The sequence below is a fragment of the Aspergillus stella-maris genome, assembly GCF_047715825.1.
Source record: "Aspergillus stella-maris strain CBS 113639 unplaced genomic scaffold BDV14scaffold_110, whole genome shotgun sequence".
NCBI lineage: Eukaryota > Fungi > Ascomycota > Eurotiomycetes > Eurotiales > Aspergillaceae > Aspergillus > Aspergillus stella-maris.
In genome coordinates, this window is record NW_027396904.1 from 25952 (window position 1) to 53305 (window position 27354).

Here is a 27354-nt window from a genome sequence, read left to right on the forward strand (position 1 = left end):
ATCCAACAATGTGGCTTTTCATTCTGCCTTTTCTGTAGCTGCCACTCGCTTCAACGTAAGGAAAGCAGTGCCTCTGCCTGCCAATGCATCTTCTAGTCCCGACGATTAATTTACTAAGCGCATGATCAGCCTGACTAGGATGGACTATACTGCTGTGGTGCAACATGAGTACGATTTGGCCATTGCGCTACGTCCCGTTCAGATACATATACATTTCTATGGCGCGCTAGACAGAATCCTAAACCATTACAGAGAGAAGTTTCAGATTCAAGAATACTCGCTCGATTAATGCCACATAATGATGTAGAGATGGCCACTTATGAATGCCCCGACGCCCGGCTCAAAGGACCCCAGTTCGCTCTCGGATTGACCTGGTACCTGACAAGCCGCTTCCGGCGCTGTGCCTGCCGCCCAAGAGACTCGTCGAATATAATCTCGAGATCAGAAGTGACCGGACTACCGCGATGTGCATGAGCAGCCTGAGGCCCATTCTTAACCTGTGAGGCATCCGCCTTACTGTCCGCTGGAGGATTCGCCTTGGATCCGGAGCGATACAGAGCAGCTTCGACTTTGGTAACGATATCAGAGATATCCTTGCCGCTTTCAGCGGCGGCAAAAAGGTCCTTTTTCAGTTGAGCTAGTTGCGTATTGTCATCTCCTTTATTGATCTTCTCTCGACTCTTAGCCATGAGACCGGCCGCTGCAGTCCCGGGTTTGATGGATCCCTCCTTGACCGGTTGCTTCTGTCGCACCCATTCGCGCATGATTTCCCAGACGACGGCCCAAGGCGCATCGGTACGGACAGTGTTGGGTTTCGTGTGGCTGCGGGTGCACCGGTAGCCCAGGTGGCGGATGGCACCGCGGAACGCTTCGTAGGGAACAGTAGTTGTATGAAGGGCTTTTGAGATATTAGAGAGACTGAAGTAGAAGGGGTTTGGTTCGCGAGCAGCGGGGTCTGCACGGGGGATGATGTGTTGGGATGATTCTGATTCTGCCTCTGCTGGCGTTGAGGCGGCTTCGGCGCCTGCAGCGACTGTGGGTGACTGACTTGCAGCTTCTTCTGGAGACAGGTCGAGGCTGAGATCTTCTTCGAGCGCCGTGGTCAACATGCCTTCGACTCTGTCGATCGTGTTGTAAACGTCGCGGGCCAGTTGAGGAAGGAGATCGAGGATCTTCTGGATGAAGTGAGGGCTGTGCAGTGGACCAGCCCACATGGGACCAGATAGATGTGTCTTCATGCCGCAATGCTCACAAGTCCGGTCTGCAGTTGGCGCTTGAGCAAAGCCGAAGTGGTAGAACGGGCTTCCCTTCTTATCAAGCTTGGTCTTGGTTTGTGTCAATGGCTGGGTCGTCCATGCTCCGCAGCCTGAGTCACAGTTGTAGACAAGCATCGTGTTGCCAGAGGTGTATTTTACCTGGGCAGGAGACCGATGGATGCGAACGAATACACGCGCGTAGTAGTCGATGGAGAGAGAGAGAAGGGGTTCAATCGCAAGGCCATATTTCCCGGCAGATACTGCGATGCTGTTTAGGATGAGGCGCAGACCAGCCTCGTGAGAGGCTGTTCCTTTCATTGGGACACCACCGTACAAGGAGAAACATTTCTCAGGGTATCCATTTGATGCCCAGACACCTGCATCAGTACATGTAACGCAAAGAAGACCATCGTCCTTGACACCCTGTACAGCTGCATCGAGGAACGGGGCGGCAGTACCATAGGGGTCCAGATCGATAACGTCAAATTTGCTAGTGTCATCCTTTGGATTTGACTTCGAGGGCGGCTTGAGCCGGTTGTACATGTAGATGCGAGCATCGCCAGTGTTCGGATGAATCAGCTTCTCTAGACCGTTATACTCGATGTTCTGCTTCATCGAATTGATGGCCGAGCTCGACAGGTCATTTGCAATGACTCGGGTGACGAAAGGTATCTCAGACGCATATCTCAGCGCACGCAAGCCAGATGCAGATAAAGCGTCTAGAATCGTGAACGGTGTGGTGGGGGGGTCCGTTTTAGGTTGAGCATTCGACATCTCGATGTCTTCCTCTTTCGGTTCTTCAACCTCGGTGTCCTGTTTGCTGCTCTGTACTTTAGCCTCCTCACCTCCTTCATCGTCTCGCTTTCTCTTTCTATTTCTCCCCTTCCCTTGACCCATGAGTTTCCGCTTCTCGCGCTTCTGATCCGCGCGCGACAGCACATGCTCTCCATATACGCGGATAGCGAGAACGGTCAAATCGCGGTTGAACTGCTGAATAGGGTTGTAGAAGACAGTCTGGTCCTCATCCTCGGGCTTGAGATCTCTGCGCGTGGCTTCCGTCGCTGCAGTCTCGGCGGGTGGCTTCAGGATGTATGCTTGTCCTTCTCTGATGACTCGGTACTCTTTACCGGCATGCTGCACCAGCTGGCCGGCAGACTCGGGGGTCGGGGACCCTTGCTTGCCCGAAGACATTATGAAAGGCGCGCGGTGAGAGGCGGGGCGACTCAGAGGGAACTGGTAATGCGATCTGGTGTATTTCAAGAGATCTATGGCTCGGAGCTTTGTACTCGAGAACTTCGAGGTAAAACAATTGGCGAGGGTGCGATAGATCCTCTGGGCCGGTCTCATGGAGCTCGGCTTGTTCAATTGCAGCCGAGAACAAATTGAGAGATCAAGCTGTTGGCCGGCGCATTGTCGTGGTGGATAATTTTTTCGAAGAAAGCGGAAAATGTCCGGAGCACGGAGTGCCAAGACACCTTATTAGAGCCCCTCTACAGTAGTATGCACCATTCTGAACATACGCACACCGGACGTCTTATTGGAGTCGTTCCACAAGTCTATTAGCATTATGATTATCATGTACTATCGTCTATTTCGCTATATCAACATGCGCTCGACCCTGCCTCCCCGCTTATAACCAGCTTCCAATGATAGGTACTTGACTATATATCTCATTCCACCCTTTGGCCTCCCAGCCCGAGCCCTCTCCACCATTGCCGACGATCCAAAGCGCACCCGCAAGCCAAACGCATGCTCCAAGAGTAGCAATCTTGTTGAAGTTCCACCACATGCGCTTCCGCCTTTGGATGTGCTGTTCACTCTCGGTATACCCCAAGTCACGTCCAAGCGAGCCCTTGCTTCTGTCAGCTCGTGTCGTCTGAGCAGTGGTAATCCTCCAGCCCATCCAAGATGCCAAACCACCAAGAATATGGTATACCCCTACGAATACAAAAATGTGGTAATAAGTGACCCAAAACACGCGGCTGCGAGCTATCCCATGCGCGACATAGCTTAGACTAATACTGGAGCTTCCTCCATCCACCATCACCGGGACGATACGGTTGACGAGCGCATGTGTCGCTAGCATGGGCACAAACGCATATCCCAATCGTGCTTGCAAGCTCATCCGGGGCCAGAAGCTAAGCGAGTATCTTTGACCTCTTGTCTCGGCGCCATAGAGCCGCGCGCGACGGGAAGAGCGAATATTACGGAGTGCGATTCCAGAGGCAATATGGGTGAGGATCGGTACGGTCAAGATGAGGTGTTCGAATCCCGGAGACTGGTAAATTGGCCTTGTGAGGAGGAGGTAGTTATCGCTCTCAGAAACCGACCGGGTCGCGATGGGGATCAGGGAGGTGTTTGCGAAATGTAGCACGGTGAACACGGTAGGCGGGTACGTCGAGTATTTCTGTAGCGCGGACACTGGTGGTTCACAGATTAGCTATTGGGTGTTTGAATGGGCTGTAACAGCTGAGAGCTTACACCAGGAGTCCCAATTTCGCCCGCGGATACCTATCTGCGTGCTGGATGGAGGCTGATATCTAGGGACGAATACATCTGAGGAACTGTCGGGGAAGGTTTCGTCGACCGGGGAAGGGTCCAATTCTTGCATAGACAAGATCGATTTCGTATCAATGTCATCGCGCGTCGGAACGGCCGTTTCGTCGTGAGGCGCCATTACGGCGGTTCTGTAGCGAAGATGCGCTCTCGAGAGATCAAAAACAGCAACGCAACCGTAGAGAGTGAACGGAAACAAGAACAAAATTCAAACGACAAGCGAGATGTTCTCAACAATAAATTCGCAGCGTTTAATTTCTTGCGGAGCTTTGGGGATCCTCGGGGGTCATTATTTTTACCTCCGCCCTATTGGTTCTCTACCAAAGAGGGACCAACCGACCCAACAATCGGGCTCGAGAGCGTTGGCCAAGGCACGCCGGATGTTCCCCGATTGTGTTAGCATGACCTTCAGCGCACCGCCCAACCATATCTGTTACAACTATACATTCAACTCTCGACTGACAACTCCGAGCGGTAGCTTGCAGTCGGACAGAAACGTCCGCTCCATTACCTGCAGTCGGCGCGGGATGCGCTCTGCGGCACGGAAGCTTTGAGTGCGCTAGCGAGCTCCATGCGCCATCTTGACTTACATCAATCAAAGCTGCAGCATAAGTGGCGGACAGTCCAGAATGGGTCCAGTGAGTGCGCATTTCAAGTTCCAGCTGACCTCTCTTCTAACATTCTGCTCGCACAGCGAGGCTTTACAAACCCGGCTCCTAAGGTACGACAACCCATGCCTCTTCCTTCACCCGCGATTCCGAAATTTAATGCTTTCCACAGACCGAATCTGCACGCTCAGCCCTAAGCTCCTTCACCTGCACCCTCTGCAACAAATCATACTCACGGCACCCCGAATACGAAGCGCACATCGGCTCCTACGACCACCAGCACCGCAAGCGCCTCCAAGACCTAAAACAGCTCTCGCGCGACCCAAATGCAGCGGAACGCGCCAGGCGAGCCGAGAAGAAGGCCGATGCGGAGGCAGGATTAAGGGTTATTGAGACCACCAAGGCAGCGAATGAGCCTGGTGCTGGAGGGGCCGGTGACGCCAAAGGCGGCAAAGGCGGCGGCGGCGGAGGAGGGCTCAAGAAGGGAGGATTCAAGAGCTCGTTCACTGCCGTCAAGGGTCCGACTGCTCCTGCGGCGCCGACGAAGAAGAATGTATTAGGGGATGACGAGGACGAGGGGGATAGTGTACCGGTTGCGGAGCGGGCGAGTGATGCTGCTCGTCCTACATCCAATAAGACCTCTGGTCTTGTGCGTGAGCCGGGTGAGAGCGATACGGACGACGAGTATACATCGGACTACATGGGCGGGTATTATAATCCGCGGAGGCCAACAGATTGCTTCGCTGGGTGTGCCGGGGAACATCACGCCCACGCCCACGCCCCGGCTCCCGTGGCATAATAAGCCTTTGAGTACTTTGAGAAGCCTGTGAAGAACCATAGCCGGCTATCAAGGCCTACGACTTGGCATTTTAAAATTAGAGATTTGTTGGTAGAGGGACAAACGCGCCCTGGTCGGCGCAAACTTGGTGTATGAATAATGGCGTTCAGTTTTGGTATGCTAGCATTGAAGGAGATTTAAATCTACTCCTGAAAAGTGCACGTTTTCTGTAATGGTATGCTCGCGATTTTGGTCTAAATGGTGCTGAAGGTAATAGTACAGAAATCATGAAGCTGTTCAAGCTAGGAAAGAAGACCGCAACAACAATAGGGTACGGCGTAAAGACGCATTACGCTGCGAGGCTCTCCCTCGCCCCACCTAACTACTCACGCATGGTGAATTTACAGACGGAGAAGCTTGGCGGCCTGGCCGACAATGGTGTCTTCCTGGGGGAAGCTCATGGCCTCAAGACCAGCAGCGTAGGGAGTAGGCACCTCAGCACCAGTGACACGAACGGCGGGGGCGGTCAAGTAGTCAAAACCGTACTCCATGGACAGAGCGAGGATCTCGGAGCTGACACCGAACATGGGGAAACCGGACTCAACGCACATCAGGCGGCCGGTCTTCTTGAGGGAAGCGATGATGGTCTCGACGTCAAGAGGCTTGACGGATCGGAGGTTGATAACCTCAGCCTCGACACCGTACTTCTGCTTGAGCTCAGCAGCGGCAGTGAGAGACTGTCCGACGCAACGGGAGAGGGTAACGATGGTGAGATCCTTTCCGGGGCGTTCGATCTTGGCCTTGCCGATGGGGAGGACGAAGTCATCCTTCTGAGCAGCCTCGCTCATCTGGAAGGACTGACCGTAGAGAAGCCTAGCTACGATTAGTCTTGTGTCTATAGTGTTTATAACCTCTGGGAAATGCGTACTCGTTCTCGAGAACGACGACAGGGTTGGGGTCGCGGATAGCGGCCTTCAGCAGACCCTTGGCGTCCTCGGAACTCCAGGGAGCGACAACCTTCAGACCAGGAATGCTGCCGTACCAGGCAGAGTAGTCCTGAGAGTGCTGAGCAGCAACACCGGCGGCGAAACCGTTGGGGCCACGGAAGGTAACGTTGCAAGGCTGGATACCACCAGACATGTAGTGTGTTTTAGCGGCGGAGTTGATAATCTGATCAATAGCCTGCATGGCGAAGTTGAAGGTCATGAATTCACACTATTCGCAAAGCGACTGTTAATTCCTGGTCGCCTCAACTCGCATTGAAACGGTCGAGACTTACAATGGGGTGCAGTCCAGCGAGGGCAGCTCCAACAGCCAAACCACAGAAACCGGCTTCCGTGATGGGTGTGTCGATAACTCGCTTGGGGCCGAAGCGGTCCAAGAGACCCCTGGTGACCTTGTAACTGTTGAAACGCAGGCGGTTAGGACGCGATACAGCAATCAATGGATGACGGTTGGGAAGGTGAAGTCATACGCTCCGTTGTACTGTGCCACCTCCTCACCCAGAATGAACGTCTTCTGGTTGCGCTCCAACTCCTCGGCCAGAGCCTCGTTCAGGGCATCTCGTACGGTGACCTCCTTGGGACCGCTCTCTGTGGCATATCCGCGGAAGCGCAGAATTGATGGTGTGCAGGCAGTCTGAGGGAACTGACGGGGCGCGGAAAGGCGCGAAGAAAGCAGACGAGCTGCGGGTCGGAAAAGACGAGGAGAAGCCATGGCTGGGGTGGGGGGTTGCAAGGTCGCAGAGGACGGTATTCAAAAGAGAGACTCCAGATATCAACAGCCGAAAAAAAGAAACCCGGGCTACCGATCTCGTTCGGGATGCGATTTTTTGGTGAGAGCTCTGCAGCGGAGTGTTGGGAGGCGCTGACTAAGGCTCGGGTTCACCGGCGACTTCTTCCGTGTCCACTTGCATTGCTGATAACGGACAATCCTTGCTCCGGCTTGTACAGAGTAGTGCTGACCTGACATGCTACAAAGTACAGTGATTGGAGAACATTTGACCATTCTCTTGATTAATTATTCAGTATTTCAGTACTCTATAGTTCCGTAGACTCTATTCTACATATTAACGCGCATGTCTGAGAATGACCTCAACAGTTGTGTCTTTCATGCTTATCTACTTTCAACAGATCACGTGAAGGCCATGTGCTCAAACCCACTGGCACTGGACTGGAGCTGGAGTGGTCCCTCCGCAGGCCCTCAGGTCCTCGCTCATAGTCGAGGTCAGCTGCTCTGTCTTCATTCTAAGCTTGAGTCCGAAGTTCTATTACTCTACCAATACAATGCCAATGCTTTCATTCCGAATCTCTTCCTATTCTTCTTTATAGTGTGAACGAGTATGGCTTTCAATCTCAAAGCTCTCCTCGTTCTCTCGCTGTTATCGGCAGCTCAAGCCATCCAGCCTTCCGCTCCAGATCCCATCGCAGCGCCGTTACGTGATCTGAAATGGGGCCAACTTAACTTCCTACATACAACAGATACCCATGGCTGGCTGGCCGGTCATCTGCAGGAGTAAGCGTACCCATATTCGAATCGATGTGCTTCGAAGCTAAAAACGCCCTGCAGACCGTCTTACTCGGCTGATTGGGGCGACTATGTCTCATTCGCTACCCATATGCGTGAGATAGCCGAATCTCGTGGGCAGGACCTACTCGTTATTGATACTGGAGATAGAGTAGAAGGCAACGGTCTCTATGATTCGTCCGTCCCCAGGGGCATATACATCTCTGAAATAATACGGCAACAACATATCGATGTCTTGTCCTCCGGCAATCATGAGTTGTACAAGAAAACGACATCAGATGCCGAGTTTTTGACGACGGTCCCCAACTTCCAGGTTCATTATTTGGCGTCCAACATTAACATCTACCATCCGGTAACTGGAGAGCTCGTGCCGCTGGCTCAACGATTCAGGAAGTTCACCACAGAGAAACAGGGCATCCGTATCGTTTCCTTTGGCTTCCTTTTTGATTTCACTATGAACTACAACAACACCGTTGTCCAACCGGTGGAGGCAACAGTTAAGGAGAGTTGGTTTCAAGAAGCGATCCATGACAGAGATGTGGATTTGTTCTTGGTGGTTGGCCATGTACCTGTCAGGTCGCCAGAATACGACGCTGTCTTCAGAGCGATTCGGGCAATCCATCCAAATACGCCTATTCAATTCTTCGGTGGCCACTATCACATCCGAGATTGTGCTCAATATGATTCAAATGCCTATGGTCTGGCCAGTGGCCGTTTCATGGAAACCATTGGTTTCATGTCTATTGATGGTCTTTTTACAGCGAAGAATGGGCTCCAATTAAACCAAGTAACACCGGCCTTCGAGAGAAGGTATATCGACAACAACCTTTACTCTTTCCATCACCATACCGGTCTCAATGAGCTTACATTTCCCACGGAGCATGGCCGCAATGTATCTCACCTGATACAGAAATCTAGAAGTGCTCTGGATTTGGACGAGATCTATGGCTGCATCCCGGAGACGTTGTGGATGTCACGATCACCCTATAATGCCAAGGACAGCATTTACGCATGGCTGCAGAAGGAGGTTCTTCCGAGCATGTTAGGTGATGAGTCTCGACCAGAAAAGCCAGCATTTGCTATAGTCAATACCGGCGCCATCCGGTTTGATCTCTTCAAGGGGCAGTTTACCCGTGATTCGGCATACATTGTGTCACCATTTACCAGCGGCTTTCGCTATCTGAAGAACGTCCCGCTTGACAAAGCGAGACTAGTGTTGGATGTTTTGAATAGACAGCCAAAGATCCTCACAGCCGCTCAAGAAGTCCCTGGATCAGTACCCTGGAGCCTTGCGCCCCCAGAGCAAGCTGCTCACGTACATGGGCCCGCCAGTGGTCGGATGCGCCGTAGTGGGCAGATGATCGATACGCCCATCGACCAGAGCCCCATGTTTAGCAATGCTGACCCTCAGCTCACCGTCATACCCGGATACACCACAGCAGATGACATGGGAACCGATGGCGATGATACAGTGCATTCCAATATCGACTTTTACCAAATACCGAACTGCATAGACGCTTTGACCCTTGACACCAGTTCTGCTGCCCCAGAAACGGTTGACCTCGTCTACATTGATTTCATACAGCCCTATGTGGCTTTGGCGGCCAAATTTGCCGGTCTCGGCGTTGACGTCCCCGGAGAGAGTCACGTCTATATGCCTGGAAAAACTTTCACAGATCTCATTATAGACTGGGTGAAGGCCAACTGGAGCTGCCATACATAGCCAGAAATGCTTGACTGGTTAGTAATTCACGAGACTGCTTCCGCTGAGTAGATGTATCAAACTAGACCAATTGGACTTTGTGGCGTCATGTAGCTTATACAGACATATAAAATGACATAGATCTTCTTCATATGATGTTTGCGTATTGTACAATTAAACTATTTAGTCGTCGCCTTGAAACTTGAGCAGACCCTTTCCACCACGGTATCCACCGAGAGTCCCCTGCACAGCCTCTGCAAGCTCGGGCCCCTCAGTATCCCAACTCCATTTGGCTTCCTCGACGGGAATATCCTTGAATTTCCCTGCACGGGTTAATTGTAGGATATCCTTGATCGTGTTCTCCTTGAGCTGCGGGTTGCTATCACCCCATCTACTGACCCAGAACCCATCAAAGATGAGGTTCTTGAAGATTAAAAGCCCCGACGGCAGAGCAACAGGCTGCTTCGACATGGCTCCGTATGTAACCATATGTGAGCCTGGAGCCATTACCTTTGCCAGAGCCGTAGCGCTCTTACCACCGACGCAGTTCAAAGCCAGTCGGATAGGCTCCTTACCTTGTTTAGTCAACTCCTTGACAATGTTCTTGAATTCACCAGAGAGCAGTTCAGCCTCGGTGACCACCGCGGTGGCACCGAGATCCTTGAGCTCCTGCTTCAACTTCTCCGTTTCCTCTGGTGTCTTTCGTTCACGCACAACATTAAGCGTCTTGATCCCCCACTCACGTCCGAGCTGAATAGCAGCACGACCAACACCGCTGTTCGCACCGTTCTGGATAAGCCACTCCTCACCAGCGCGCATCCAGTCCCAGTCGCAGAAGTCTTTTATCATGCGGTACGCGGTCACCGGGTTCACACTGATTGTGCTGACCTGTAATGGGCTGAGACCCGTCTTATCTTCAATCTTGATCAACTGCGACTCCTCCAGCTGTGCGTGTGTGCGCCAGGTTCCCTGGCCTGTTTTCTTCATGATGACCCAGTCACCCTTCTGTAAACCCTTGACCTCCGACCCGGTAGAGATAACTTCGAAAGCGCCCTCGTTTCCGGCGATGGCGGCCGAGTCTGTTGTGCCGAGCTTTGTCTCAAAGGGGGGTTTGCTGGGGTAGACTCCCTGAATCTGGTTCACGTCTGCGGGGTTCAGCGGTGCAGCGAGGAGACGAAGGTTAACCTGCGTCCCGTTGGGCGCGGAAATCGAGTGCTTGTGCAGTCTGCGGGGAGCGCAATTGTCAATATCTGGTGCCACATTTGGCAATCACAATCGAGGGCCACTCACTTTAGAACATCCTTTGGCTCTCCATACTTGGAGTAGACAAGCGCCTTGGCCTGTGTGTAACCATATGCTGTGATGTATCTCCGTCCATCAATTCGCGGGCTTGAGATTGAGCTGCGGCTTTGGCACGCAATGAGTGATGAGATGGAGGATGGAATGCGGGCGCTCTGGAAGGACGCCGGGACCGCCGACCTTGCCGTTGCGGTTCGTGCAGCGCAGCGGGAGAACATGATTGCTGCTGTTAGCTTGGTGGTTGTGGAAATGAAATTAGGATGAGAAGCTGCAGCTAGAATTAAATTGAAGAATGCGATTGCCGGATGACGTCGTTTGCGACCTCGGGCCGATGGAAGCTCCAAAGTAAACCCGTCTACCTCCGTACTCTAAGTATATACTTCCGGATGATTGAGAGTATCTGGAAATTCGGAAATCTCATCAATGGTATGCCAGAGTTACTCTTGGTACCACACCCAAGGATTTCCTCTGTGACATTCTACAAAATGCGTGGTCTTCAAACATACACCGCTGTACTTCAAAATATATATAGATTGCACAGCCGCTCCACTCCGACGCCCCTCCCACCAAGGAGACTGTCTGTGATAATAAAACCATAAAGTAGCTTCAATAGGTTTGGCCCATCAAAAACACCTCTGCGAGGAAAGTCGAACCTCTCATGCAATTGGGATAAGATGCAAGGCTTTATATTCGCACCTCGCGGAAGACAGCGACAGAAGCACGGACCACCCGCGGAATTCGGGCTCTGAATGCGCTTCCTCCGCTGCATACGCTCCCCAATTCTTGCACTTTTCACCCTAGCGGCCTAATGTCCCTCCTGCTCGAAGCTGAGAGATACGTCGCCAACCAGAGTTCCCGCGCTACCCTCAATGCCTTCATAACCCCGCTGCGCGCCCAGTCCGGGCGATGGCACGATCAGGCAAAAGATGCGGATAATCGGAGAACACAAGGTGCGCTGATTCTCAAGTCCGCAGTACAGCAAGTCAATTATACTTACCTATGCACTTTAGGGAAAGCGAAGTCTAGACTAGATGGTCGATTCATCGCAATCAAGGACAACATATGCACCCGCGATCTCCCCACGACATGCGCCTCGAAGATCCTCGATACATACACAAGCCCGTTCAACGCGACGGTAGTTCAACGATTGGAAGATGCCGGGGCTATTGTCGCTGGAAAGACCAATTTGGATGAGTTTGGAATGGGGTCTCATTCGGCTCATTCGCGGTTCGGACCTGTTAAGAACACACGCCGCGGCGACAAATCGAGCTACATCTCTGCGGGAGGAAGTTCTGGTGGAAGCGCACTCGCCGTTGCTACGGATCAATGCTATTCGTACGTTATATCCCGGGGACCGGTCGAGTAGTGACGAGTAAGCGTCTAACTTGAATGAATAGAGCATTGGGCACCGACACTGGGGGGTCAATTCGACTGCCTGCCGCATACACAGGAACCGTTGGGTTTAAGCCATCGTACGGACTGATATCTAGATGGGGTGTTGTTGCGTATGCAAACTCGCTGGACACTGTCGGGGTAATGGCGAAGCGAACGTCGACCGTCCGAGATGTTTTTGGTATGTCCATCCGATTGACAACCTACGATCTCGCAGTTACTCATTTGATGCACACAGAAATCTTGAACCAGCATGACCATCGCGACCCAACGAGCCTCTCCCCGTCATCACGAGACACAATATCATCGGCACTCAGCCTCCCGCGTCTCTCATGCCGCCTCACATCCTCACCCCTCCGTATCGGTGTTCCGTCGGAATACAACATCTCCGAGCTCACCCCGCCAGTGCGACAATCTTGGATTCGCTCAATAGAGTACCTGCGCCAGCAAGGTCACATAATTGAACCTGTCTCACTGCCCATGACCAAGTCAGCTCTATCAGCGTACTATATCCTAGCTCCCGCCGAGGCATCTTCAAACCTGGCGAAATACGACGGCGTCAGATACGGCACTCGACCCGAGGACAGCCACGGCCAGGACGCACAAGAAAGCTACCTATACGCGAAGACCAAAGGCCAGGGGTTCGGTGATGAAGTCAAGAGACGTATCATGCTCGGCGCATTCAGCCTGAGTGCCCAGGCCATCGACAACTACTTCATCCAAGCGCAGCGCATCCGACGTCTTGTGCAGCGCGATTTCAACGCCGTATTTAGGGCGGATCATCCACTGGCGGCTGAGAAATCCGATCTCGATTCGCAGGCTCGACAAGCCGGTGTCGATGTCATCGTTTGCCCTACTGCGCCGACTCTACCACCATCTATTTCGGATATCATAGACGCCAACGCGAAGAAGTCACCGCTGGATGCTTACATTAACGATGTGTTCACCGTCCCTGCTAGTCTGGCTGGTCTTCCCGCTATTTCTGTCCCTGTACCTGCGCGGACTCAGGGAAACGAGGAACACGCTGGTATCCAGATCATCGGACAGTACGGAGATGACCAACTTGTCCTGAAAGTTGCGGAGGTGTTGGAGGGATATAGGTCATGATATTGTAAATTACTGTATGTTACTCAAGGACATCGAGCATTCTTGAATCTAACGACCCTTTCTGACCTCGTCGTATCACATGTTATGCTCCAAACTTGGGTATGCGCCCATCCATGTATCACTTGCGAATATTGTATTGTACATATAAGCCACCAGACCCAACTTCTCCAAACGCGAGACGAAGCACTAACCGGCCGAGTAAAGACTATCAGGACAAAAGCAAACCTCAAGCGACCACCTCTATCTATACTCCGTTCATAGGCGTATCCTCAGCCTCCGGCGGCTCAGGCAAGTCATTATTCACCGCATCCGCACCCGCACCCGCACCCGCACCCGCAGCTTCAACGCTCATCGAATCCTCAAACCCCGTCTGACTCGCGTCCTGATCTGCAGACTTGATATTCGCGGCGCCAGTTTCTGCAGGGCCAGTAGACAGTGTAGTGGTAGGGTCATAAGCCGCGCCGACACCACCCTTAAGCACATCTGTGCCGCCCACCGCACCGGCGCTAGACCCGTCCATCTCAGCATTATTGACGATGTCGCTGTCGACGCTTCCCCAGACGAGCATGGCCTCGACTTCGTCGACTATATCAGCCACGACGTCTTCGACGATTTGCTCGTTGAAGCGCTCGCCTATCCCCGACACCGGCTTGCCGTCTTCTGTCTCTGAAGGCGGACCATACCACCATGATCCCTCAAAGCGGCATTCCACTGCACCGCCTCCGTAGCAGCTAACGGCGGGGTAATACCCGATCATACCGTCGTCGGCATTCTCACGCTCACCGAGACCGAGGTTGTTCGTGCCGTTTGCGAGTCTGCTAGCTGGTGGGAGGAACGCATATAGTTCGTTAAATGGGGTTCCCATTTTCACGCCATTCTTGTATATCATTATACTCGAGCCTGGTAGCGTTCGTAGTGAGGCGTCCTCGGCGTTTAATGGGGATGGAGGGCCAAATGTAGGTGTTTCTTTGAGATTAAATGCATAGTCGCGGAGCTGTTTTGTAGCGAAGACATTCGACTGCTGCCAGCAGAAGTCGTTCTTGTAGTGGAACGGAATCCGGTCGCGGATGATATTCGTTGCGGAGCCCGGTCCGGGCTTTGACGTTGAGTTGTCGTTGGCTGGGTCGTATGTTCCCTCGACGATTTTGCGTTGTAGCGAGAGTGGCGGAAGCGTAATGAGCATACCGATGACATCGCCTTCCCTTATTGATTCGCCCTTTGGAAAGAAGTATTCGCATCGCATGCGGTTGACTACTTCGCCATTTACGTCGCGGATGCCGTAGCCGTAGCAGTCGACGCCTACATTGACATCGAGATCCGCTTCTCTTCGAGCGAACCCCAGACGAACATGGCCTCTTGATGGTACGTTTGCGTTGCCATTCGTGGATGCTGCCTCCGACTCGTTCACGACGCCGCTTATTATCCGAGCTTCGTAGTAGTATGTCCCTTCCCGTGCGCATACATTAGCACGAGCTGTGTGCCACGGATCGTTCGTTGTAACCGCGAGTGCGTCCTCGGAGAAGAAGATAGCAGCCGGAGAATCCTCAAAGCTGAACCGCGCGTGATAGGGAGGAACATCCGTCTGGCGGTATTTGATGTGCGAGAAGTCCGTGTCGGCAATGGCGTAGCTATATCGGAATCCATTCTTATTCGTGAGCTTGTCAACAACCTCGTAGAAGTCTCGACTTTGACCGTCCACACCAGACGTCTTGCGCACCGCGAGATTGAATTGGCGAGGCTGAGGAGGAAACAGGTCTGACTGCCTTGGTTCACCCACTGCAATTGGCCGCAAGATGCTAAGTCCCGAGCTCGGCACCGCAGTATTGTGCACAGCAACTGACTTCTTCTTCGGCGGCGCGCTCTCCGGATCTAGCCCTTTAGCCTCTCTCTTCTTCCGGCTATCGCGTTTGTTTCGTTTCGACCGTACACTGTCGGTTTGGACTGACGGCGCTGGCGAGGATCTGACATTGCTGTCCAACAGAGAACCGTTTGGAAAAGACGAGGTCACTGGGTTGAGAATGGGAGAATTGATGCCGGAAGACGGGGCGGGTGATTCGACTGCGCGTGTAGATGCCATGATCTGGAAGTTGTCGACAGACAAGGGAATTGACCCTCTCCGCGGACTGGTGGAAGAATCTCAAGAAGTCTGCACCTATAGCCCGTGGGTTCCAAAAGGCTCTGGCGTTTGGGTGAAACGACGCGATTGACAGGCAGGTAACTGGTATATTTAACAGCGGAGAAAGGCGTAACTAGGGCCGAGCAGTCGCGGTGTACGATGATCTGGAACAGCGTAACTTTAGCACATGTTGACCGTAGAGCACAGCTAATTGTAGAATTGAGAGACGGGAAAGCCTTGTTTCAAAAAAAAAAAGAAAGCAACTTACCTTGAGGAATACTTGGAAATGATTGGAAGCTGTTGAAGCTTCATGGGAACCAAAGGCGGTCGCGATAACTCTGTGATAGGCAAGCACGTGACTGGCGGGGCGGGAGACGATAAGAAAAAAAGTGACAATCTCCAAATTTACACACAATTGCAGATTCGACTAAGCCGGAGTCTGTCAACGTCGAAGATTTCTTTCGATTGCTGCGAGGACTAAGCGATACGTGGTCTACGATACGGGACGTTTTAATTCAGCTTTTAGCTCCCACAAGGAAACACAAAAATGCCGAAAGCGACATCCTCTCGTGCGGCCGCCGCTGCCCGCCGACACAACCCTCTCGCTGAAGATATCGTCGGCGCTGGCCACCTCCGAACGGCTCCCAGCAAGAAGAGCAAGCATAGGTCAGGGAATGGCGAAGACCAGGAAGACGGAGAGCGCTTCGTGGATGCCAAAACATCCCGCAAGATTCTACAGATCGGTCAAGAGCTTGCCGATGAAGATGCGGCCGAACAGCAAGCGGCAAGAGGAGTGCCTGCGCAGCAAAAAAATGAAGCATTCGACTTTGAATCGCGATTTGAAGACGAGGATGTGTACTCGGATGATGATGGGAAATTTAACGACGAGCAATGGGACGACGAGGAGGAAATTGAGGAAGTAGTATGTCTCTGAAGCATCAACGAAGCGTGTGCGTTCAGCTTACACTGAAACAGGAAGTTGACCCAAATGATCTCGACGTATTCAACAAGTTCATTCCTCGAGGCGATGAGGACCCAATCTTCAACCCCAGTGGACCTGAATCAGGCGGTCAAACTACAAACCTTGCGGACCTGATTTTGGAGAAGATCGCGGAACATGAGGCGAAACAGGCTGGAAATGCTCCTGGAGGACCTTTCATTCAGGGTGGAGGCTTACCGGAAGACGCTGTTCAAATACCTGCAAAGGCTGTGGAAGTATACGAGAAGTAAGTGCCGTCCTTCAAGATGTAGCCCATCCCTGCTTGGGTCGCGATACTCATAAAGATTAGGGTTGGAATGATTCTCTCCCGCTACAAGTCCGGTCCTCTCCCCAAACCCTTTAAGATTCTTCCTACCGTACCAAATTGGCCGACACTCCTCTCTATCACCCGACCCGAGAACTGGACGGCCAACGCTATCTACGCCGGAACCCGTCTGTTCATCTCACACAAGCCCGTTGTTGCCCAGGAGTACATCAACTCGGTATTGCTCGAACGTGTGCGCGAGGAGATCTACGAGCACAAGAAGCTCAATGTCCACACCTACAATTCGATGAAGAAGGCCCTCTACAAGCCGGCATGTTTCTTCAAGGGGTTGCTGTTCCCTCTGGTTTCAAGCGGGACTTGCACTCTCCGAGAAGCTCACATTGTGTCGTCTGTGATCGCGCGTGTTTCCATCCCCGTCCTGCACTCGGCAGCAGCATTGCTTCGCATGTGTGACCTTGCCGCTGAGCAGTCCATGAAGTCGCTTGAAAGCACTGGTGCGGTCAACACCTTCATCCGAGTGTTCTTGGAGAAGAAGTACGCCCTCCCATACAAGGTTATCGATGCTCTTGTCTTCCACTTCCTGCGTTTCCGTGCGGCCGACGCAGAGGATTCCATGACCGATGGGCCCACGAAAGCATACAAACTCCCCGTTCTGTGGCATCAATCATTCCTGGTCTTTGCGCAGCGATACCGCAACGATATCACCGAGGACCAGCGAGAAGCTCTCCTGGATCTGCTGTTGGTTCGGGGACACAAGGACATTGGGCCCGAAGTGCGGCGTGAATTGCTCGCAGGCAGAGGCCGGGGTATAGTGGCGCCTGACCCTGAGCGACAGAACGCGCTTGATGCCGGAGATGATACCATGGATATTACTTTATAGAGTCGCGTTGTTTTCTCAGTCTGCTTGCTGTAAAAGCACACTTGATCCATCATATATGCTTTCATGAATCTGGACGGTTGGCGTTACTTGTTAGTTTACTTAGGGCTTTGTGGCCTGCAACTATTCCCCCTTTTCGAGATACCTTGATTGCGACCGTGTCGGTAAAACTCTCGCTCGGAAGTTAAACAGTAGTTTCGGCGAAACAATTCCCTTGAATATGCACGTCGTGCAATTCTAGGCAGCACGCAGTTCACAAGTACGTGGGGTAATGGAGTAGAAGGCCCAGAACTGATCTACTTAAAACCCCCTTTCCATGCCTAAGACGGTAGCATTCTCGAAGACGCGCGATTTAACCTTGAATCTTACTCTGAAGACTATAGGTCTTACCTAGATAGCAAACCCTCGTCTCCTGTGAATCTCCTATAATAAAGGGGCGGTAAAGTTCGAAGCCCCTGGAATGTGGGCGAAGGCGAAACGCGGCGACTCAGACACAGAACGGCCCCAGCTCTCAAGGTTCTTGCGAGTCAACCGCAGCGAGGAACGGAACGCCGTGACCGTGCCCTGCTCACTGCCGGACTGCTCAGTGCTCACGTTCTAATTAATGAGCACGGTACTCCGTAGTAAGTCTTACTATGCGTCTGACTACCCTACTTTTGGCCCTCAACAACCAAAATTTCGCCCGCAGCGTATTGAGCAGCCACTTACTCGTACTCTGTAAGTTGTAAGACCGGACTCAGGATAATTGGGTGGAAGTCTGACTGCATGAGCCCGTTATTCATGCTTTGTCTATTCACGGAACCATGGTCGCCCATTCCAGCCATTCTGGGCTGCTATTGTGCAGGCCCACCGGAGACCGCAAGCTAGGCCACCCAATACGTGTACGCCCCCATAATGACGGAATACCCCGTGCCAATATTGGCAACAATAGGAAGATAGGTAGAATCGGGGTGCTGATTGTCGAGAATTGAGTAAACCACCATGCTCTAACACGAGGGGAAAAAGCTAGGACTCGAGAAACTGGAAAGAGAGCCAACTTGGATATGGCAAACATCCCGATCTATTTTCAGGAATAGGCCGCGGGAGGGAATCAATGATCTTCAAGATTGTCGAGAAGAGGGAGAGGGACAGCCCCCTGATGGACACGGGGCGCAGCAATGCAACACAGACACTCCACCTTGTTACAGGTTGAGCTGCTGTCTCAGGGGCCAAGCACCTTTACCGTTACCGTACGGCTGCCTGAATACATCACAGGTCTCATTGGATGAACTCGCCCATTCACAGTAATAGCCCCACTGGAACCGCCCCCTTGCAGTCATCAGTGAAGGAGAGTTGTGAACACTCTGGCCTTTACTTAAACCGTCGCTCTGCCCGGCTTCCAGACTGCAGCAGCTCCTCAATCTTCCATGGACAGCTGTCCTTTCCATACTACTGCTACCCACTCCAACTTTGGTACCTGAGCCCCGACCGTTTTCACTGGGATCTGGCTTCTGGCTACGATTCCGTTATGACACCGTGTCCTTGTCGACTTGACTAGGCAACACACCACCGTCTCAACTTATCAACTCCATTATCTCCACTACCAACTTGTCTACTTTTTGTTGTACTCCACGCAAAATATCGAGTTGTTAGATACCAGACCAGTCATCACCAGTGAAAATGGAGGACGCTTTCACAGACTCTTTGCCCTCTAGTCCCTCTCCGGAGGTCCCTGTACTTACTGTCTCCCCGGCTGACACATCTCTCCAAGCCGAGGATGTCGAAGTCGAGATGGAGTCCAAGTCCGAGGAGAAGAAGCCAGCGAAGAAGAGAAAGTCCTGGGGCCAGGAATTACCAGTTCCCAAGACAAACCTCCCTCCACGGTATGTACAACCACTAGCTTGAAGCGCACCATGCAACCTACTAACGCCTGTAATAGAAAACGCGCCAAGACAGATGATGAGAAAGAGCAGCGCCGAATTGAGCGTGTCCTTCGAAACCGCGCAGCCGCGCAAACTTCCCGTGAGCGCAAGAGGCTCGAAATGGAGAAGCTAGAAAACGAAAAGGTCGACATGGAACAACAGAACCAGTTCCTTCTTCAGCGACTCTCACAGATGGAAGCCGAGAACAACCGTCTCAGCCAGCAAGTCGCCCAACTATCAGCAGAGATCCGGGGATCCCGTCACACCACCCCGATGGCCAGCTCTCCCGCCTCAGTATCGCCGACCCTCACCCCCACACTCTTCAAGCAGGAGGGTGACGAAATCCCTCTCGACCGAATTCCCTTCCCAACTCCCTCCGTTACCGACTATTCCCCTACTCTCAAGCCTTCCTCTCTGGCTGAGTCCTCCGACCTGACACAACATCCTGCAGCGATGTTGTGTGACCTGCAGTGTCAGTCGGTGGACTCGAAGGAGACGGCAGCGCCCTTACGCTTTTTGACCTCGGAGCCTCAATCAAACACGAGTCTTCAAACGACCTTACAGCTCCTCTTTCTGACGATGACTTCCGCCGCCTATTCAACGGTGATTCATCCTTTAAGTCAGATCCTTCTGTCCTTGAAGATGGGTTCGCCTTTGACGTTCTCGACTCAGGAGATCTATCGGCATTCACATTTGATTCTATGGTTGATTTTGACACCGAGCCTGTCACCTTCGAAGACATCGAGCAGCCCAACGGCCTTCCGGATCAAACTTCTTGCAAGATTGCTGGCTTGCAACCCAGCCATGGCGCGTCCACTTCGCGATGCGACGGGCAGGGCATTGCAGCTGGCAGTGCGTGAGAGGTTCTGTCAGGAAGATCGTTCGGTTTCCGGTGTTGCAGGGGGTCGATGGAGCTGGGAATCTTTATTGACTGTGGAATCGGCGATTAATCTCCTTGAGAAGCCAGAACGACGAAGAAGAACCCTCAATGGCTTGAAGTCGTTAGAGAGCGGTCGGCGTAATGTTTTAGGGAAGCGTTTCAGGGTAACTAGGAGTTTAAGAAGTTCGGCAACCAACCCGGCGAGGCGTTGACGTCTCTGGGGGTGTGGACGGTTCTATGATGATTGTATATTAGCGTATTCATATCCTACAACAATTGATACAAAGGGTCAAAATCCCTATTCATGATCACTTTCTCATTTACCTTCAACCTTTGTAAACCCAGTAGCCAAATCCATTGATTCCTTATTTGTAGTATTATCTGTCATGAAAGGAATCTGTTTGCCTGCCGGTGTGGTTGACCGCGGCGGACATAGATAAACGCGGCTGATTGACGTTGCCACATCGAGGCGCCCCTCAATTCTAGAACCGCTTTCATCTTCCCAACCCGCCCATCAGTTCTCCGCAGAGCGCATTTCTGTCCAGCTCTTGACTTTCTTCCCATTTCACTCTTTACTTGATCGTCACATTTGCAAATAGCCAAGATGGTTCGCAAAGACCCGATCTTCGAAGCCCGCACCAATGTCAAGGTGTGTCTCCAACCCCCGGCTGATACCGCCGCTCCGCAACCAGGCATCCGCGATCATGAACTCGTTGTCGACCTACCTCTAACAGCAAGATGTTTAGTTACACTCCAACCGGCTAAAGAAAGAGGCCGCCCGCGCCGAAGCAACTTTCAAGTCCGAAAAAGCCAAAGCCGACAAGGCGATGAAGAACCGCGAATTCCAAATCGCCCGCATCCATGCCTCCTCTGCCGTCCGCGAAAAACGACGCCAGGTTACACTCCGCGCGGAAGCTGCTCGCGCTGACGTTATCATCAACGAGTTGAAGGCCGCGCAGAGTACGAGGGATACATCACGGACACTTGCACTTGCGTCGCGCGGGTTGGACGCTGCGTCGAAGAGCGTCAACCTTGAGACGCTTGTTTCGCACGCGAACAACTTCCTTGCGCGGTCGGAGGACTTTAAGATTGCGAGTAGTGCTATTGAGGATGTTGCCCAGGGTGTCTCGATGCAGGAATATGGTGCTGAGGGCGAGGCGGATGTTGATCGGTTGATGGAGCAGCTTGCTGATGATGCGGGTGTGGATATGCGGCTTGCGCTGGAGCAGGATTCGGCGCCGAAGGAGGATGTCAAGGAGCAGCAGAAGGTTGATGCTGATGCTGAAGATGGGCTTGGTGCTAGGCTGCGGGCTCTGCGTGCTGCCAACTAAGACTGCTGCATTTCATCGTTAGTTTTATTTACGACTGTCATTTCCTGTCTACGAATTTTTGGTCATCTTTAAGGCGAACTATGGAGAAGCGTGAAGATTCTGGATTTTCATCCGCTGTTAACCATGTATATATCGGTCTCTGTTTGGGTCTCCTGTTATGCGTTATGATGCTTTATGCCCTCTTTATTGAATCTGTTGCATTGCTGAGATAAGAAATTGAGGTGAAGTAACAATAATTATGACTATTCTTAGTAAAGAGATGTAATGTAGCAGTCAACTAATTCAAGACTGGATCTGCAGTCACCCATTGTATACCCCAGGTTAATCGAAAAGCCACATTTGCAGGCGGTGGGTCAGTTGTGCATCCTCATCAAAGACAGACTCATCGACGTTGGGCAAGTCAGCACGCAACTGGTTGCGCTTCGGTCCGAAGTACAACCTTCCAACCTTCCAACCTTCGAAGGATGCGCATGTCAAAGAACTTGCCTTAGCGTCTCCGCATCCTGCAGAACCCTCACCATTGACCTGTTCTATATCTTAGCGAACTCCGCTTCGCTTGATCTCGAAGTACATGGCTCAGGTTCAGGCATTTGACAAGCCATAGCCGCAGACGGGACCCTGCAGCGGGGCCGGCAAGGAAGATGGAAGTCCAGACACCAACTCCCAGTCGACGACGTGTATCGCATAGCCGGCAAGCTGCATGTTTAAACTGTCGAAAAAGCAAGATAAGATGTGACCGCAGCCAAGGAGAGTCCGCCTGCGACAAATGCAGAAACGCCGATCTCGAGTGCGTCGTTCCAAACCATCACGTCGGAAGACAGAAGGGAGTCAAGAAGTGAGCTCCGTAACCCCACAGTATCAAACGTCAGACCATGGACTGATCAGGAACGCAGCAAACGCAAGGGTCTAGAAAAGGCCCTCCACCAAATCGAACAGGCCATTAAGCGGCCGAAAACAGACCAAACAGCATCAGAGGCCGCCCAGAAAGTGATTTCAGACCTCCAAGACCTCCTCAGCAAGACGCAGAAGACACAGCCTCAGAACGAGAGCGAGGACTTCTCCGAGGACCAGGACCAGGACCAAGACCCTGATCATCATGAATCCCTGCACTTTCCCCGCGACTCTAACTCCGGCGAGAGTCTAGCGCTCGACGACGCAGAGAATCCTTTGCAGTTGCTTGCGCGCGCATCTGATCTGCAGCTATCTCCAAATGATGTTCGCGACACGGTAACGTGGCCTTCGTTGGCCACGCCGCAGCCCGCGACGGGGCCATCACCGAGGGAGGATTCGAATGCTTCTGCTGCCAAATCGTTCTTTGTGCCCGTGAGGGCCACTCGCGATGTTGGTCCGGATCTTGATCCTATTGAGATTGGACTTGTTACGTCCCCTGAAGCTGAAAATCTCTTTACTTTGTAAGTTCTGTAGTATCCCAAACGCGTTATTGTATAGCTTATAATATCTAGTTTCTACCAAAACCTTGCACATACGCGATGGGGCCTTGATCCGACTATACATACTGTGGAGTTTGTTCGCTCACAGTCGGCTCTCCTCTTCACTTCTATAATGACTGCCACTACCTTGTTTCTGCCATCTGCGGCTGCACTGTCGAAAAGATTGTCCAGACACAGCAAGTTCCTAGCTCACAAAGTCATGCAAGAGCGCCTGAGATCAGTTGAGATCGTTCTGGCATTCATGGTCAATGTTCCCTGGATGGCACCAGGAGACTGCTTGGGTGACGACGATGCGTGCTCCTACATCGCCATGGCTTTGACGGTGGCATTGGATTTGTCTCTGAACAAGATCGTCGTGCCGTCAACAAGCTTCGATAGTAACCTTCCACGGAGACTCGCCAAAGCTGATTGCATCGACGCGAGGAAAGCGTTACAGATAGACGGGTATTATGACATTGACCCAGCTTCGGACCGTGGTAGGAGACTACTACGGAGGCGAGAGAGGACATGGATAGCGCTGTTTGTTCTGGAACGGGGGTAAGTACTAAAACGTGTGCTTTTTGCCACAATGCGGCTAACGTTAGGCAGTGTATGTCTTGCTCGCGGGCGGAGCTACACCGTGCCGGCAACTGCCTTGGTCGAGTACTGCGACCGATGGCATGTATCAGATCTTGCGGACTCTCGCGATGGTGCTATGAACTCGATGGCTGTACTCAGGAGAAACCTGGTGAGACGTTCGATAAATAACTTGCTCACCTCAATACTAACATGCAATGAACTAGGATGAGCTGTTCAAAAGGGTCAAACTAAACTGTGATAGCTATCAGGGGAGCAGTACCGGATCTGGTGCCTCTCACTCGTAAGTCTCCTCCACAACACCGCCATGACTTCTAAGCTAACCTTGTGACAGAATCGAGACTATGATTGAGAGCTTCTACACCGAGTGGTACCAAACGTGGGCACCAGAAATTGGCGAAAGCCAATGTGAGACTTCAATTTAACCAAGATACGTCTTCAGCTAGATGCTAACATTGATAGCCCGCACTCTCCCACCATACGTGCAGATTCTAGTCACCCATACCAAGCTTTCAACATACGGAGGCGTGATTAACCACCCTACAGCCCCGATCGAAGTTAAACGATTCTTTCGCGCGGCTGGGCTCTCTTCGGCATTGAATGTGATGCGGGCCGCCATTCAAGGAGAAGCAAGGTTGAAATCGATGCCGAACAACACAGTCATCATGATCTCCTTTGCGGCGTGCTCTGCACTGAGCCTCAGCGCAATGCCAACTGACAAGAACTCCAGTCTCGCTCCGAGTGTCCGCAACTTGATCGAGGAAGCCGCCGGGGTCCTCGAGCGGATTGGCACTGCCACCAGCCATAGGAACGGAGCCTCTGTTCTGTACGGACGATTCCTGCGAGAGCTTGTTAGACGTACACCGGTTGGCCCAGAGCCGCAGGCCCCCAGGCTTCTTCAAGCGGAGACGCTGCCTTCAACAACATTGGACGACTTTAGCACCATTCCGACCACGTCCCAAGAAGGATTTGCGCCTCCCATGTTTTGGTCGGAACCTATACAATTCTCTGCCATGTCAGACGATCAAATCATTGATGCAGTCAATCGAGCGGGCACTGCCTTTGGAGCGAGTATGCCGGATGTTCCGTTCGACGACATGAGTTGGGACTGGTTCGATATGGCCAACCTAGAATTCAATTATTGAAGCTGAAGTTCCACAGCTGGATGATACTAGATCTAAGCGCCGAATTCAACCGCAAGAGCTGATGCGGCCGAGTCGGAGAAGTCGGGAGGTCCCCACACTCGGCGTCCAGAAGTAGCTCCGACTCCCGAGGGTGTCCCTCCTAAATAGCGAAACGTCATCGGGGAAATGCCTCTCAAATATCTCCAGCATTCTTGTTTCTCTTTTCTCAAGAATTGCTCTCACAGTTCTAATTCACAAACATAATGGCGACGCTCAGAGTATCAGCACTAATACTGTCGCGGAAGGCGACGATCATTGCTCGCGCCCAGCTATGCTTCCGCTCATACCAGGCATACCAGAGAACATGGGGCCGACCAGGTCCGACAACAGCTCGCGCCAGATACTCTACGGCCATTGAGCAGCCAACTCGTGCGCCCACAATTGACCGGGCAGCTTCAAAGTTGTTCAAAGATGCAGATGCCGCAGTGGCTGACTTGCAGAGCGGGTCAACCATCCTCAGTTCTGGGTTCGGTCTTTGCGGGGTTGCAGGTAATCCAAATCTTATATAGGGCTCGAGTGCTTTGACTGACCTTGGTAGACACACTTATCTCAGCTATTGGTCGCCGAGGACCAGACGGCATTCACTCGTTAACTGCAGTATCGAACAACGCCGGCGCGCCTGGAAAAGGCGGCCTTTCGACCCTGACACACTCGGGTCAAGTCAGCCGACTCATTCTATCATACCTCGGAAACAACAAAGCGCTGGAGAAAAAGTACCTCACGGGAAACATTGCCATCGAGCTATGTCCCCAAGGAACATTGGCTGAGCGTCTGCGTGCGGGAGGTGCTGGTATACCTGCGTTTTACACTGCTACTGGAGCTCGTAAGTGGCCCCCGACAAGATAATGCCGTCTGCTGATTCCTATTTGTAAAGACACCTTCCTCCAAGACGGCAAGATCCCCGTTCGTCTCGACGAGTCCGGTAACGTGCTAGAGCATGGCAAGAAGCGGGAGACAAGAGTGTTCAACCACAGGAAATACTTGATGGAGACTGCCCTTACTGGAGACGTCGCCATCCTTCGAGCATGGAAGGCGGATGAGGCTGGAAACTGTGTTTTCCGGTAGGTCCGTGCTACTAGTCTGATGGAGGGGTGCTGACAGTTGCAGCTACACCACCAAAGCATTCGGTCCTATCATGGCAAAGGCCGCGACCCTCACTATTGTCGAGGCCGAGAACATCGTCCCGATTGGCTCGATCGACCCTAACGACGTTGACCTGGCCGGTATCTTTGTTGACAGAATTGTCCCTGCGACCGCCGAGAAGCACATCGAGATCAAGAAGCTCCGAGAGCCGAAGGAGGATGGCGCCGCCTCGACTGATTCGCGGGCCATTGTCCAGAGAAACCGCATTGCTAAGCGAGCCGCTAAGGAGCTCAAGCAGGGCTACTACGTGAACCTTGGTGTTGGTATGTTCTTCAAGTCGGATTATTCATATAGGTTATACTGACCGTTCAGGAATCCCTACTCTCGCACCATCAATGCTGCCTGAGGATGTCAAGGTCTGGATCCAGTCGGAAAACGGTATCCTTGGAATGGTAAGGCATACCTCGCCTCATGAAAAACAAAATCAGGCTAATCGTTCCAGGGACCATACCCCACGGAAGACGAGGTCGATCCGTATGTACCATGTCCACTACACTCCTAGGAAACCTCTCTGACAATCATAGTGACATTATCAACGCCGGCAAAGAAACCGTCACCCTGATGCCCGGCGCCGCAACATTCGACAGCACCGAGTCCTTCGGCATGATCCGCGGCGGTCACGTCGATGTCTCGATCCTTGGAGTCAGTCACCTACCCTCGCGTCTGATACTCATAACTTACATTTAAATAGGCCCTCCAAGTCAGCGCCAACGGCGACCTAGCAAACTACATGATCCCTGGCAAAGTCTTCAAGGGCATGGGCGGTGCTATGGACTTGATTTCCAACCCCGACCAGACCAAGATCGTTGTTGCTACGAGCCACACGGCCAAGGACGGCTCGTCGAAGATTGTCGCGGAGTGCGCGCTGCCATTGACGGGTGCAAATTGTGTTAGCACGATTATTACGGAGTTGGTATGTCGATCCTTATCCTCCAGTTGAGGGACCCAGTTGACTAACGGAAACACTGCAGTGCGTCTTCCAGGTCGATCGCCAGAAGGGCGAGCTTACTCTGACCGAACTTGCGCCTGGAGTTGAGGTTGATGAGATTCGCGAGAAGACGGATGCGCCCTTCCATGTTGCTGAGAAGCTGGAGACTATGGAGTAGATTTTATTTTTCATATACCCTGTTATAGAAATGTATTATGTTATGATATGTTCTAACGCCCCACGTGGGTATACTTTTATATCCGAGTAAACTTCGGACTGGGTCTATTCCCGAGCCTTGGCGTTTCAGCCTGTGTACTACCAGCGTAAAAGTAGTATAGATTACACATCTGGCAGTGTAAGATGTGTATAGATAACCAAACAGAATACAAAGTCGGTGTTTACAACCTCTACGACAGATGTCCGGCTCGGAGTCTGAGTCTTGGCATTATAATTGGCTCATCATGCTGTCTTCGCTCGC

The 27354-nt window shown here is 52.3% G+C and overlaps 14 protein-coding genes across 14 annotated transcripts; 9 read left to right on the plus strand and 5 right to left on the minus strand.

The window, feature by feature from the left end:
• Positions 1–15: 15 nt before the first annotated feature.
• Positions 16–2709, minus strand: BDV14DRAFT_185060 (tRNA (guanine26-N2)-dimethyltransferase). The gene has a single exon (XM_073770615.1). It carries the CDS (start codon positions 2601–2603, stop codon positions 318–320), a length of 2286 nt encoding a protein of 761 aa, XP_073622151.1. The 5' UTR covers positions 2604–2709; the 3' UTR covers positions 16–317.
• A 96-nt stretch (positions 2710–2805) lies between these two features.
• On the minus strand, positions 2806–4031 carry BDV14DRAFT_16297 (MCP1 family protein). Its single transcript, XM_073766959.1, has 2 exons — positions 3738–4031; positions 2806–3677 (listed from the first exon to the last, which is right to left on the minus strand). Exons 1-2 carry the CDS (start codon positions 3931–3933, stop codon positions 2887–2889), a joined length of 987 nt encoding a protein of 328 aa, XP_073622152.1. The 5' UTR covers positions 3934–4031; the 3' UTR covers positions 2806–2886.
• A 296-nt stretch (positions 4032–4327) lies between these two features.
• BDV14DRAFT_16283 (putative C2H2 finger domain protein) lies at positions 4328–5399 on the plus strand. The gene is made up of 3 exons (XM_073766938.1): positions 4328–4450; positions 4507–4533; positions 4593–5399. The coding sequence occupies exons 1-3, from the start codon at positions 4442–4444 to the stop codon at positions 5217–5219; spliced, it is 663 nt and encodes a 220-aa protein (XP_073622153.1). The 5' UTR covers positions 4328–4441; the 3' UTR covers positions 5220–5399.
• On the minus strand, positions 5397–7052 carry BDV14DRAFT_185064 (pyruvate dehydrogenase (acetyl-transferring) subunit E1 beta). The gene is made up of 4 exons (XM_073770616.1): positions 6673–7052; positions 6478–6601; positions 6127–6413; positions 5397–6071 (listed from the first exon to the last, which is right to left on the minus strand). Exons 1-4 carry the CDS (start codon positions 6912–6914, stop codon positions 5600–5602), a joined length of 1125 nt encoding a protein of 374 aa, XP_073622154.1. The 5' UTR covers positions 6915–7052; the 3' UTR covers positions 5397–5599.
• Positions 7053–7401: 349 nt separating this feature from the next.
• Positions 7402–9528, plus strand: BDV14DRAFT_16317 (metallophosphoesterase family protein). The gene is made up of 2 exons (XM_073766986.1): positions 7402–7712; positions 7767–9528. Exons 1-2 carry the CDS (start codon positions 7540–7542, stop codon positions 9445–9447), a joined length of 1854 nt encoding a protein of 617 aa, XP_073622155.1. The 5' UTR covers positions 7402–7539; the 3' UTR covers positions 9448–9528.
• On the minus strand, positions 9529–11002 carry BDV14DRAFT_16313 (enoyl-[acyl-carrier-protein] reductase). The gene is made up of 2 exons (XM_073766981.1): positions 10717–11002; positions 9529–10651 (listed from the first exon to the last, which is right to left on the minus strand). Exons 1-2 carry the CDS (start codon positions 10941–10943, stop codon positions 9610–9612), a joined length of 1269 nt encoding a protein of 422 aa, XP_073622156.1. The 5' UTR covers positions 10944–11002; the 3' UTR covers positions 9529–9609.
• Positions 11003–11432: 430 nt separating this feature from the next.
• BDV14DRAFT_16333 (glutamyl-tRNA(Gln) amidotransferase subunit HER2) lies at positions 11433–13346 on the plus strand. Its single transcript, XM_073767022.1, has 4 exons — positions 11433–11675; positions 11736–12060; positions 12123–12298; positions 12356–13346. Exons 1-4 carry the CDS (start codon positions 11534–11536, stop codon positions 13222–13224), a joined length of 1512 nt encoding a protein of 503 aa, XP_073622157.1. The 5' UTR covers positions 11433–11533; the 3' UTR covers positions 13225–13346.
• BDV14DRAFT_16345 (SPRY domain-containing protein) lies at positions 13347–15631 on the minus strand. Its single transcript, XM_073767044.1, has 2 exons — positions 15609–15631; positions 13347–15504 (listed from the first exon to the last, which is right to left on the minus strand). Exon 2 carries the CDS (start codon positions 15299–15301, stop codon positions 13469–13471), a length of 1833 nt encoding a protein of 610 aa, XP_073622158.1. The 5' UTR covers positions 15302–15504; positions 15609–15631; the 3' UTR covers positions 13347–13468.
• A 128-nt stretch (positions 15632–15759) lies between these two features.
• Positions 15760–17626, plus strand: BDV14DRAFT_185072 (snoRNA-binding rRNA-processing protein ENP1). Its single transcript, XM_073770617.1, has 3 exons — positions 15760–16262; positions 16316–16566; positions 16630–17626. The coding sequence occupies exons 1-3, from the start codon at positions 15888–15890 to the stop codon at positions 17483–17485; spliced, it is 1482 nt and encodes a 493-aa protein (XP_073622159.1). The 5' UTR covers positions 15760–15887; the 3' UTR covers positions 17486–17626.
• A 655-nt stretch (positions 17627–18281) lies between these two features.
• BDV14DRAFT_185075 (uncharacterized protein) lies at positions 18282–18732 on the plus strand. Its single transcript, XM_073770618.1, has 2 exons — positions 18282–18363; positions 18492–18732. The coding sequence occupies exons 1-2, from the start codon at positions 18286–18288 to the stop codon at positions 18672–18674; spliced, it is 261 nt and encodes an 86-aa protein (XP_073622160.1). The 5' UTR covers positions 18282–18285; the 3' UTR covers positions 18675–18732.
• A 409-nt stretch (positions 18733–19141) lies between these two features.
• hacA (transcription factor HAC1) lies at positions 19142–20475 on the plus strand (the record flags this gene model as incomplete). The annotated part of the gene is made up of 2 exons (XM_073771862.1): positions 19142–19257; positions 19320–20475. The coding sequence occupies 2 exons, from the start codon at positions 19142–19144 to the stop codon at positions 20473–20475; spliced, it is 1272 nt and encodes a 423-aa protein (XP_073622161.1).
• Positions 20476–20717: 242 nt separating this feature from the next.
• On the plus strand, positions 20718–21807 carry BDV14DRAFT_185081 (putative SNF7 family protein Fti1/Did2). Its single transcript, XM_073770619.1, has 2 exons — positions 20718–20912; positions 21010–21807. Exons 1-2 carry the CDS (start codon positions 20868–20870, stop codon positions 21592–21594), a joined length of 630 nt encoding a protein of 209 aa, XP_073622162.1. The 5' UTR covers positions 20718–20867; the 3' UTR covers positions 21595–21807.
• A 428-nt stretch (positions 21808–22235) lies between these two features.
• Positions 22236–24887, plus strand: BDV14DRAFT_207048 (uncharacterized protein; the record flags this gene model as incomplete). Its single annotated transcript, XM_073775067.1, has 7 exons — positions 22236–22429; positions 22488–23006; positions 23058–23582; positions 23634–23772; positions 23828–23904; positions 23956–24029; positions 24084–24887. 7 exons carry the CDS (start codon positions 22236–22238, stop codon positions 24764–24766), a joined length of 2211 nt encoding a protein of 736 aa, XP_073622163.1. The 3' UTR covers positions 24767–24887.
• BDV14DRAFT_16376 (3-oxoacid CoA-transferase) lies at positions 24888–27100 on the plus strand. The gene is made up of 9 exons (XM_073767093.1): positions 24888–25294; positions 25344–25628; positions 25680–25866; positions 25913–26211; positions 26261–26340; positions 26391–26422; positions 26473–26590; positions 26640–26861; positions 26920–27100. Exons 1-9 carry the CDS (start codon positions 25009–25011, stop codon positions 27052–27054), a joined length of 1644 nt encoding a protein of 547 aa, XP_073622164.1. The 5' UTR covers positions 24888–25008; the 3' UTR covers positions 27055–27100.
• The last annotated feature ends 254 nt before the right edge of the window (positions 27101–27354 follow it).

Bases quoted from the DNA above. Each gene is read 5' to 3' on its own strand.
- BDV14DRAFT_16345 (XM_073767044.1), bottom strand. From the start codon at position 15,301: ATGGCATCTACACGCGCAGTCGAATCACCCGCCCCGTCTTCCGGCATC.
- BDV14DRAFT_185081 (XM_073770619.1), top strand. From the start codon at position 20,868: ATGGTTCGCAAAGACCCGATCTTCGAAGCCCGCACCAATGTCAAG. The intron at 20,913-21,009 runs GTGTGTCTCCAA...CAAGATGTTTAG, and splicing joins AAGCCCGCACCAATGTCAAG to TTACACTCCAACCGGCTAAA.
- BDV14DRAFT_185075 (XM_073770618.1), top strand. From the start codon at position 18,286: ATGGTCGCCCATTCCAGCCATTCTGGGCTGCTATTGTGCAGGCCCACC. The intron at 18,364-18,491 runs GTACGCCCCCAT...GGAAAAAGCTAG, and splicing joins AGCTAGGCCACCCAATACGT to GACTCGAGAAACTGGAAAGA.
- BDV14DRAFT_16297 (XM_073766959.1), bottom strand. From the start codon at position 3,933: ATGGCGCCTCACGACGAAACGGCCGTTCCGACGCGCGATGACATTGAT. The intron at 3,678-3,737 runs GTAAGCTCTCAG...GTGAACCACCAG, and splicing joins GCGAAATTGGGACTCCTGGT to TGTCCGCGCTACAGAAATAC.
- BDV14DRAFT_16333 (XM_073767022.1), top strand. From the start codon at position 11,534: ATGTCCCTCCTGCTCGAAGCTGAGAGATACGTCGCCAACCAGAGTTCC. The intron at 12,061-12,122 runs GTACGTTATATC...TTGAATGAATAG, and splicing joins GCTACGGATCAATGCTATTC to AGCATTGGGCACCGACACTG. The intron at 12,299-12,355 runs GTATGTCCATCC...TGATGCACACAG, and splicing joins GACCGTCCGAGATGTTTTTG to AAATCTTGAACCAGCATGAC.
- BDV14DRAFT_185064 (XM_073770616.1), bottom strand. From the start codon at position 6,914: ATGGCTTCTCCTCGTCTTTTCCGACCCGCAGCTCGTCTGCTTTCTTCG. The intron at 6,602-6,672 runs GTATGACTTCAC...GCGTTTCAACAG, and splicing joins GTGGCACAGTACAACGGAGC to TTACAAGGTCACCAGGGGTC. The intron at 6,414-6,477 runs GTAAGTCTCGAC...CTTTGCGAATAG, and splicing joins TCGCTGGACTGCACCCCATT to TGTGAATTCATGACCTTCAA.
- BDV14DRAFT_185060 (XM_073770615.1), bottom strand. From the start codon at position 2,603: ATGAGACCGGCCCAGAGGATCTATCGCACCCTCGCCAATTGTTTTACC.
- BDV14DRAFT_16283 (XM_073766938.1), top strand. The intron at 4,534-4,592 runs GTACGACAACCC...TGCTTTCCACAG, and splicing joins TTACAAACCCGGCTCCTAAG to ACCGAATCTGCACGCTCAGC.
- BDV14DRAFT_16317 (XM_073766986.1), top strand. From the start codon at position 7,540: ATGGCTTTCAATCTCAAAGCTCTCCTCGTTCTCTCGCTGTTATCGGCA. The intron at 7,713-7,766 runs GTAAGCGTACCC...AACGCCCTGCAG, and splicing joins CTGGCCGGTCATCTGCAGGA to ACCGTCTTACTCGGCTGATT.
- BDV14DRAFT_16313 (XM_073766981.1), bottom strand. From the start codon at position 10,943: ATGTTCTCCCGCTGCGCTGCACGAACCGCAACGGCAAGGTCGGCGGTC. The intron at 10,652-10,716 runs GTGAGTGGCCCT...CGCTCCCCGCAG, and splicing joins GAGCCAAAGGATGTTCTAAA to ACTGCACAAGCACTCGATTT.
- BDV14DRAFT_185072 (XM_073770617.1), top strand. From the start codon at position 15,888: ATGCCGAAAGCGACATCCTCTCGTGCGGCCGCCGCTGCCCGCCGACAC. The intron at 16,263-16,315 runs GTATGTCTCTGA...ACACTGAAACAG, and splicing joins AGGAGGAAATTGAGGAAGTA to GAAGTTGACCCAAATGATCT. The intron at 16,567-16,629 runs GTAAGTGCCGTC...CATAAAGATTAG, and splicing joins GCTGTGGAAGTATACGAGAA to GGTTGGAATGATTCTCTCCC.
- BDV14DRAFT_16376 (XM_073767093.1), top strand. From the start codon at position 25,009: ATGGCGACGCTCAGAGTATCAGCACTAATACTGTCGCGGAAGGCGACG. The intron at 25,629-25,679 runs GTAAGTGGCCCC...CTATTTGTAAAG, and splicing joins TTACACTGCTACTGGAGCTC to ACACCTTCCTCCAAGACGGC. The intron at 26,212-26,260 runs GTATGTTCTTCA...CTGACCGTTCAG, and splicing joins CTACGTGAACCTTGGTGTTG to GAATCCCTACTCTCGCACCA.